General features: G+C 33.6%; 1 protein-coding gene across 2 annotated transcripts in view; it reads left to right on the forward strand.

Moving 5' to 3' along the window:
- Sac1 (Sac1 phosphatase) overlaps positions 1–8,010 on the forward strand; it is a 20,176-nt gene extending 12,166 nt beyond the window's left edge. Inside the window, exons 11-13 of one of the 2 annotated variants that reach the window (XM_071592901.1) lie at positions 3,325–3,426; positions 4,914–4,989; positions 7,178–8,010. In XM_071592901.1, the coding sequence (XP_071449002.1) occupies positions 3,325–3,426; positions 4,914–4,989; positions 7,178–7,299 (300 nt within the window). In that variant the 3' untranslated portion in view covers positions 7,300–8,010. The remainder of the gene's footprint in view (positions 1–3,324; positions 3,427–4,913; positions 4,990–7,177) is intronic. The other variant, XM_071592902.1, reaches the window with a different exon arrangement.
- The last annotated feature ends 1,101 nt before the right edge of the window (positions 8,011–9,111 follow it).

Consider the following 9,111-nt stretch of genomic DNA (forward strand, 5'->3'; position numbering starts at 1 on the left):
TGACATTTGCAAAAGTTACGTAGCCAAGAGTACATCTATCTCTGTGTGTGTTGGCGATTTTTTACAATTGCAGAAATGGATTTAAATTTGCAACAACGAACTTGTATTAAATTTTGCGTAAAAAACGGATTTAGTGGCGCACGGACGTTGGAAATGTTGGAAAAGTGTTTCGGCAACGATTCTCTAAAAAAAACGGTCGTTTACCAGTGGCACGAGCGGTTCAGAAGTGGTCGTGAGTCAATCGAAGATGATGAACGCAGTGGCAGACCATCGACATCGAAAGTCGGTGAAAAAATTGATAAAGTAAAAGAAATGTTGGTCAATAACCGCAAATTAACCATCAGAGAAATAGCGGAGGACTTGAACATTGCCTATGGATCCGCCCAAGACCTTGTGGTTAATGATTTGGGTTTCCGTCGTGTAGCAGCAAAGTTGGTGCCAAAAGACCTCAATTTCATGCAAAAAAGAGACCGTGTTGACGTCGCAAAAGACATGATTTGCGAGGCTGAATCCGATCCCACATTCATCAAAAGGATCATTACTGGAGACGAGACGTGGGTTTATGAATACGACACGCAATCCAGACATCAGGCAAGTGAATGGCGTTCACCAAATGAGCCGAGACCAAAAAAACCACGTCGTTTTCAGTCAAAAAAGAAGGCAATGCTGACGGTTTTCATGGATTACAACGGTGTATTGCATCATGAATTTTTGCCAGAAGGCCAGACAGTAAACAAAGAGTATTATTTGGGCGTTATGAGACATTTGCGTGAAGCAATTCGCCGAAAGAGACCAGAAATGTGGGCAGAAAACTCGTGGATTTTGCACCATGATAACGCACCGTCGCACAGTGCTATCATTATTCGTAATTTTTTGACGAAAAATGCAACAAATACCATCCAACAGCCACCGAATTCACCTGATTTGGCTCCCTGTGACTTCTTTCTGTTCAATCGAGTTAAAAAACCATTACGGGGAACGCGTTTTAGCAGCCGAGAGGAAGTAATGGAAAAATCGCAGGAAGCACTGATGGACATACCGAAAACCGAATATAAAAAATGTTTCGAGGATTGGATCAAGCGCTGGCATAAGTGTGTTGCAGTCGATGGGGATTACTTTGAAGGGGACAATATAGATTTAGATGAATAAACTTGTATTTTTAATTTTCTGAATAAATTCCGGGAAATTTTTGATCAAGGTAGTATTTATGTAAATTACTGCTCAACAGTATTTGATGTTTTTGTATGCTGAAGTTTTAATTGTATTAAAAATATTTTAAATATAATGCATAATAATAAGAAGTATATTTGATTCCATTCTTTAAATGAATATTTATAATGCTGTAGACTTGGAGGGTTTTCACTTTTGGTGATTAGTTCCAATCTTAGAGGCTAATGAAGAAAGATTATATCCATCCATAATAAATTCGGTGGGAATATGATAATTAGAGTTGTTAAGACTTAGGTAAAGGAGGATAAATGTGCAGAAGATCTTAGTGGTTCAACATTTTAAATACCCAATTCTTTTGAAGCAAATTTAGGATAAAAGTAGTATTATGTTCCAAGCTTGAATTTGTGGAATATCTTCATACAGAGTAAAAGAGCTTTAAAAAACTATATCAGTGGAATTTATATTGTTAAAAAGTGTTTCCTAGGACCAATGTAATGAAAATATTGGATGAAAGAATATTTTGTTCCAGAAACTGTCAAGTCTGGAGAAACCAAGTGTCCATGAATGCTGAATCTATGTGCTATAGGCATTGAGAGGTGATATGATATCTAGGAACCAGAAATTCTGGAAAGCTAGGTTGATAACCTCCATTCGAGATGGCAGGCTGACAAGGGAATTAGATTTAATAATTCTCCCCGATGGTTTTTCTTGGTTTTATTATAACTGGATTTAATAAAATTTTGCACTCTCTTAGTATTTATTTATATATTTTATTTAAAAACTTAAGGTGAGATTGAGACTTCTTAGCCCCTTCTTTCACCTAATCCCTACACATTACAATGAAGACAATTGCCATGCCCTAAGTGAAGGAAAACCCCCCTAGTAGGGAATTAAACCCACGACCTCTGGCTTGGCAGGCGAAGATGTTACCATGCCATCGCCAGGGCTGGCAACTATTTATGAGGAAGACAGATATTCGGTAAAATGGACATAATTAGGTGAATACTAATACCATCCTAAAAAAATTGGAATGTTAGTGTGTGCATCAATGGGACAATAGTTTAATTTACAATGAGTCCTTGACTCTGGTCATGAGCTCTGAAATGGGATACTATTGACTAGTTGTGAATATGTGTTATTTTGCTTGGTTATTTTGGTTTTTGGAATGCCTAATAAATGATCTTTTGGTGTTTTTACCTTGTGAAAATAACGTATGTCACATTAAAATCCAGCCGAGTAATGCATTCCTTGTGAAATATTCGAAGTTATTTTTAGCTTATCTATTCAGTATTTATCATTCTTCTCTAGGTTATGGAGTACCCAGTCATTTAGAGCTATCGAAAATGATGTTGATGTATATTTTTGTATCTTTATTTGCAAAACTACTCAAAGTAATGCACAATAACTTGACATTCCATGGTTAAGAATAATTGTTGGTACAATTTATTATTTTAGTCTGATACCCATAGGGTTCATCATTATGTATTAATGTTTCTATTGATCTGACTGACACTCACTGCATTGTCAGTTCTCATCTTTAAAACATGATTCCTGCAAATTTGACCTAAGAGGACGGTACATTTTAAACGTGCCCATTTCCATACCCTGAATTTAACCCATATTATTGAATATTTTTTTAGCTCTTCAATACTATAAATATTGTTGGGTCATCTAGTGTTTGTTGAAATTTTTTAAGTTAAAAAAGGCAAGATTTCAGTTCAATTGACACGACTTCATTGGGAGAAGGATTACCTTCATATGCATTTTTATTTTGTTCTCATTTGACCTGATGCATATTTTTCAAAAATTAATGTTAAAGGCATTGGATGTTGATGGATAAAAATTATTTTTATCAATGTAGGTATACATCATTATTACTCAGATAATTACATTTAAAGAACACTGCATTTTCATGACATTGCTGTGCTGCCTGTGCGTGATAAATATGGCAGTGTTGCGAGAAGATAATATCTTAATGATTTTGTTTTATATTTTGAGCTATTTGCTTGCTGACTTTATTTCTTGCTTCTTTAGATTCAGGACTTAAGCTTGTGTATATTTTATTTTCCTTTTTTGCATTTGTTTGTGATAATTGTTGGCGTATTTTGTTGATAGAATAATGGTTAAAGGTTTTTTAAAAATTTGCTCTTCCAGGACTCCATTGATCTTCTCCTTGGCAACTATGTGGTTGAAGAGGGTGAGGGGTTAAATAAACCATGTCCCCTGGAAGTTGAAAAAGGATGGAAATATATTACCGTGAGTGCATATTCATTTCATTAATTTATTTGCCCAGAAAATAATAAGTGCTGGACATAAAAATACAATAATTATCTGTGTGAATGTGATAAATTTTGTATTTTATTTCCTTTTTTTTTTTGGAAGTTTGTCCCAAAAATATGAGTGAATTTGTATGGAGGGAAGTTTTATTTTTCATTAGGTAGGCCAATATTTCCTTTCCTTGAAATCTTAAAAATTCTTCAAAATATAAATACATAATAATTTTATTCTTAAATTATGGAACCCCCTATGATCAGGGTCTCTGCCAACCTATAAAACTAAGGGGACTTAGTTTTTCTGTAAATCCCTGGGAATTTGGTCTATGTTTTGGAAAAATCAGTTTATGACACATTATACCCAGGAAAATTCCCCACCGGTATTTAAAGTGTACAACTTGCTAGAGTTGGTACTAATTCATTCTTGTCATCTGTTAGTTTTCTTCTGGTTCTCCATCGAAAGACAACCTGTCCATAATATCATTTGCATGTATGTGTCCAATTTGTCAATTATTAACTTCTGTATTATGTCAATGATATAATTGTAAATTATATTCAGCCAATAGTCTGTGTAATTTTATCCTAAAGACTCAACTGAATCATTCTCACCCCACATATGACTTCACCAGACACTTTCATCACAAAAATTGTCTCCTAAACCATGATAACCAACCACTACTTCCTTTGAATTTCTCTGCAGGGAGGTGCTTGGCAAATTTTTGTGCTGCATCTTAAATTTTTGTACCATTAATTCCTACACCACTAAATTGCTGCTGTGCATACTACCGCAGGACAATTTCTTCCTGCTTTTCATCTTGTGTTTTTGGAAGTTTCTAGTTGATATCCTGGGGTGCTAGCATGTAACTTGGGAGCAATTACCTTTATTTTATTTCTTCTTTTTCAGATCTGACTGTCTGTTTAGTGATTTCAAACTCACAAACTGAACTAGTTCTAATTTATGTGTTCTATTTTAATGCCACACTTTTTTGTCTTTTTTTAATACTCGTTTTACTGCCAGAATAACTCAAAATAATTAGGTATCTGGTTCAGAAGTCACAAAAGCACTTTTAAAGAAGTGACCATTTATTGTAAACAAATGTCATATTTACATAACATGTGGCATTTTGTTGATCATGTGGATTATTTGCTTCATGCTGCACTGGTAATTCATGATTTACAACACAACTGGAAAGGTGATGATTGATTTAAATGTGGCTTTCATCCATGTCCATTGAAAATTTCAACCAATACATATTTTTTTGGCAAAGCACTTCAGTGCAGGTATGTTGAGCCCTCATAATAAACCACCTGCTCTGGTCAGACACAAATTGTGTATCTGGATTAAATGGGTCTGAATTAGTGTGGATTTAATGTATGATGGCTTTTGCTATGTACATTTTATAGCTTAAAAAATTATTTCAGTGCATTAGGAATGCTGTTATTATCTACCTCCCTTTCGTTACATTTCAGTTTCCATTGGTTCTGCTGGTGGCAATTTCTATGTTTTTTGCCAGTGTTCTTACACCTTCAGGTATGCTTGGTACAGGTAAAATTAATCATAAATGCTTAATCAGTAGTGCCCTGGTACATATTTATATTGATATTGTTTTGGAAAGGTAGGGGTTTTGACTTTAGTTCTACCAAATAATAGCATTTCTTATTGGCAAAGAAACTGAAAAAGATCCTGTAGTCACCATACACAGTTAAGATTTGTTAACAAGGCTTCCATGGTTATGTACAGATGACGCCAGGATTTTTGGGTTGCTCCCACATTATTCTGTTTGACCATGTCCATTTTATTGGCATTGCAGTCAGATTATTCAGGTCTGAAGTGATATGAGATAGGTCATTTATCTCTTGCCTAATGATGATTTAGAATATCAAACTTGGCACTTCTTTCTGCTGCATTAAATGGTTTATGTTACCTCTTGTCATAAAAGTAAAACATGATTGATCTGTTCTAAAAATGGGACATGAATAGATTATGTACTCGCCGAATAAGTGAACTTTGTATTTCTTCACTCTTAAACTTTATTTCAATTCTGTGTTTCACAACTGGTAGAATTGAAATAAAGTTGACTGTGAAGAAATACAAAGTTTACTTATTCAGTAATGATGATTTTTCACTAAGGAGAGCTTGAAACCTTTGAATTCAGATAATGAACTACAAGAAAAATGAAGCAAAGGAATATATTTAGGTAATCCTGAAGGTTTGCCATGGAATATATTTTAGCTATATTTTAGGAATATATTATTGCTAGCATTATGAAGCTAACATTACATTTGTTAAAGTTTTCAACCTCACTTATAATATTTTTTTTGAGTTTGAGATGTGCATTAAATTTTGTTTTTTCTCACTATTGGAGCTAGTTCTACTATTTGAAAACTATTGTAAGTGTATAGAATTCTAAAAAAAACATATGTACCATCTCATAAGTATACTTGATAAATGTCTAAACATCTAGTGGTATCAATAGGGTTGGAGTAAATGAGTAAGCATAATAATATGAGGACTTAAAAACTGATGTGTACCTTTGAGAGATGGTCCCTGGAAGTAAACAAAATTATGAATTAAACTTAAATTCCTGTGCATAACAAGGGGCATATTTTGAATGAGGTTAGATTGGGATTAAGTAATGAAAGTTGGATTTAGTACCTGTGAGTTTTTGACATATTCATCATCAGCACTTGCAATAAAAAGTGATTCCATCTATTGAAAAATATTTTGAATAAATAATCATTCATTGAGTAATGTTAGTTAAAGGGTGATTAATAGCTTAGCAGAAAGATAATTGAGCCTTTTCACTTAAAGAGCTGGGAGTTTTATTTCCTGTCAACATAGCTTCATCAAATCTTGATTCATCAATTGCTTGTTTATGCGCTCTTTTTTCTGAATAATTTATTTAAAAATGCATGAAAATTTTGCTACCTGATGAAATCTTGATGATAATACCCAATTTTGTTGGGACCATTTATACTTGTGGGAATAAGTAAGGTGTGGAATCAGTCTTGTTTGCTAGAGTAACCAAAACTTAAGTTCAAAATTCAAGTCAATTCAATATACTGCTACTACAGATGAGCTTAATTGACTGAATGCACCCTCATGAAAATAACGCTATTTCTGCTTGTCAGACATTCTAATGTATGACATAAAAGTGCATTATAATATGGGAAAGAGAAACGATAAGCCAGTACCGTGGCATCACCAGGGTCGGCAAAAGTTTATCCACCAGTCATCTGTTTGTCCCCAATCATTTTTCGAATATTGATTTTTCCCGGTTTAAGATTTTAAAAATTACTCATTATTGTCATCCTTATTCATTGTTAATAGTACATTTTTCCCCCTTTTTGGCCATCACATTGACCAGTAAATTAACACCAGTGATAAAGGGTTGTCGTTTTTAATAGAACCTGGCCTTAACGAGTTTCATAGGCAAATAGATAAGGGAATGGTAGGCTTACTTTAACCAATTAAATCAATAATGTGAAATGGCAATTATTTAGAAATGTAATATCGAAGTACATACATTGTATTGATGTTTCACTAGCAATTTTCATGTAGTTTCCATGCCATTACCATTAAAATATTATTTCCACCAAAAATATGCTAATATTGAAATGAATGGTTGACTTAGTTTTCCTCTGTTCACAAAAATATTTTTTGATAGTGTAGTAACTTTTAAAGTTTGTCCTCTCTTTAATAAATGACTGACTTAGTTGTCCTCTCTTTGCAGAATACACCACAGAGTCACTCCTATTTCTGCTCTTCTGGGGTAGCATGGTTGCTTCAACATTTGCTTTTATCATGGTATATGGCACAGAGTTTGTGGACCACCCTAAACTTTGTAAGGTTTAGGTGGACTTGGATATTCATTTTGAATTAACAATTATTAAATTCTTTAAACTGTACAGAGATGGTCCATGTGGGTTGCTGTTTACGTTTTTGTTGGAATTTTTGTTGACTAATTTAAAAATGCATTTTTATAGCAATAATGTCTTCATTTGTTGAGAAGAAATTTGTTAGCTATTAAATGAAATGATATTTCATTGATTTTATTAAATAGAAGCTCAAGCTCATTATTAAGTATGTCATAGAAATGTCACGGGCCTTAAGGTCATAAAATTTGCACATTATTTGTTTTTAACATTCCCACTGGTAGTCAAAAGCAGTATGAATCCATCCAGGTGTTCATAAAATAATTTATAAAATGCTTATGTTTAGCAAAGAAATTTGGAAATAAAGCTTATTTTAATTCCAAGTTTTTTAGCTTAGCATGCAGCTTAAAAGTGGCTTAATGAAACTTTCTCTCTTTGCTCAGAAGATTCACGATTTACAATTGTCTTTCAAATCATCCTTTGGAACTGACTGCATCTTGTATAGGTTGTATTTATGTTTAATATTATGAAAAGGCTCATGATTGGTAGTGTTGAACGTTTATGTGTGGAATAAAAGAAGGCTACATTTTTCTTAATGTAAATGGTTGTATGGTTACGGATAAATGGTGGTGAAATGTAAATATGTGTGTCTCAGGATCAGTGTAGAAAATGAAAATATACTTTACAAATTTAGAATAATAAGTAATTTTTATAAAAGTATCTTTTTATTTTCACCTTAAAATGTGCTATCCAGTTTTCAAGTATAGTCTTTCTTTTTTTTTCTATGGGAAATGTAGAGGGATCATCTGTCAGTACACGTCTGCTTTTATTCGTAGGTAGTTATCCCTTCACTAACCCATTATAATGCAATGCCTATGTTGGCACTACATTCTAGCAATAAATTGCATTGTCACAACTGGCTTTGTGATGTATACTTAGTCCATGACAGATCTGGGAAGAGAGGAATATCTTTAAATCAAATTTTCATCTTAGCAATATATGCATTGCTATGTCATTAATGGAACATATTTTCTCAATAATTTCTATGATATCTACTCATAGAAGTCTTTCACATGTCTAACATGTCTTAACATGTGATAATTTATTTAAAAATGCATGAGAATTTTGCTATATGATGAAAGCTTGAAGGTAATGCCCATCATTGATTAGAATTCTCTATGGCCTAAATAGATGAGTTAAACATGTGACCCAATGGCCAAAGCAATTTGAAACACCAAGCATGCTTAAATGAAGCCTAATTTTGGCCTTATATAAGGGCGGTTCAATAAGTACCCGTGTTAGAAATGAAGAAACCATTTCTTCAAAAACATGAACCATGGAGACCTGCTTTATATAGTTTATTGGGAAGAAGGGGGTTACAGGAGAGAAAGTAATGTTAAAGAAAGAAGGTAAGAAAATGGGAGTCAATAGGTGACTACCTTGGAAATTGGGGCAAGTACAGGATACTAGCATTCATTAATGAGGGAAATATCAGATTACCAAAGTCTCACTAAAATTTCCAGCTGTTCTAGAGTGTTAGGCTCTAGAACTGTTATTGCTACAATTCAAGTAAGTGAAAATTAAAATCTTTACTGTGTACATTGTTTGAAAGGTGTTTGGAAAACACATTTTTTCTCCACATTTCTCGAAGGCATTTAAATGATCTTCTGTCCTCGGGTTAAAGTTTTAGTTGTTAGTGCAACAGGATGCGGTCTTCTCTATGTACGCACCCATCGTCTTCCACTGGGTGCATTGCTATATCTTCACTCATTCCACGACCAACGAAACGGAT

This window comes from Hetaerina americana, unplaced genomic scaffold (genome assembly GCF_022747635.1).
Source record: "Hetaerina americana unplaced genomic scaffold, ioHetAmer1.1.p SCAF_5, whole genome shotgun sequence".
In the NCBI taxonomy this organism is placed as follows: Eukaryota; Metazoa; Arthropoda; class Insecta; order Odonata; family Calopterygidae; genus Hetaerina; species Hetaerina americana.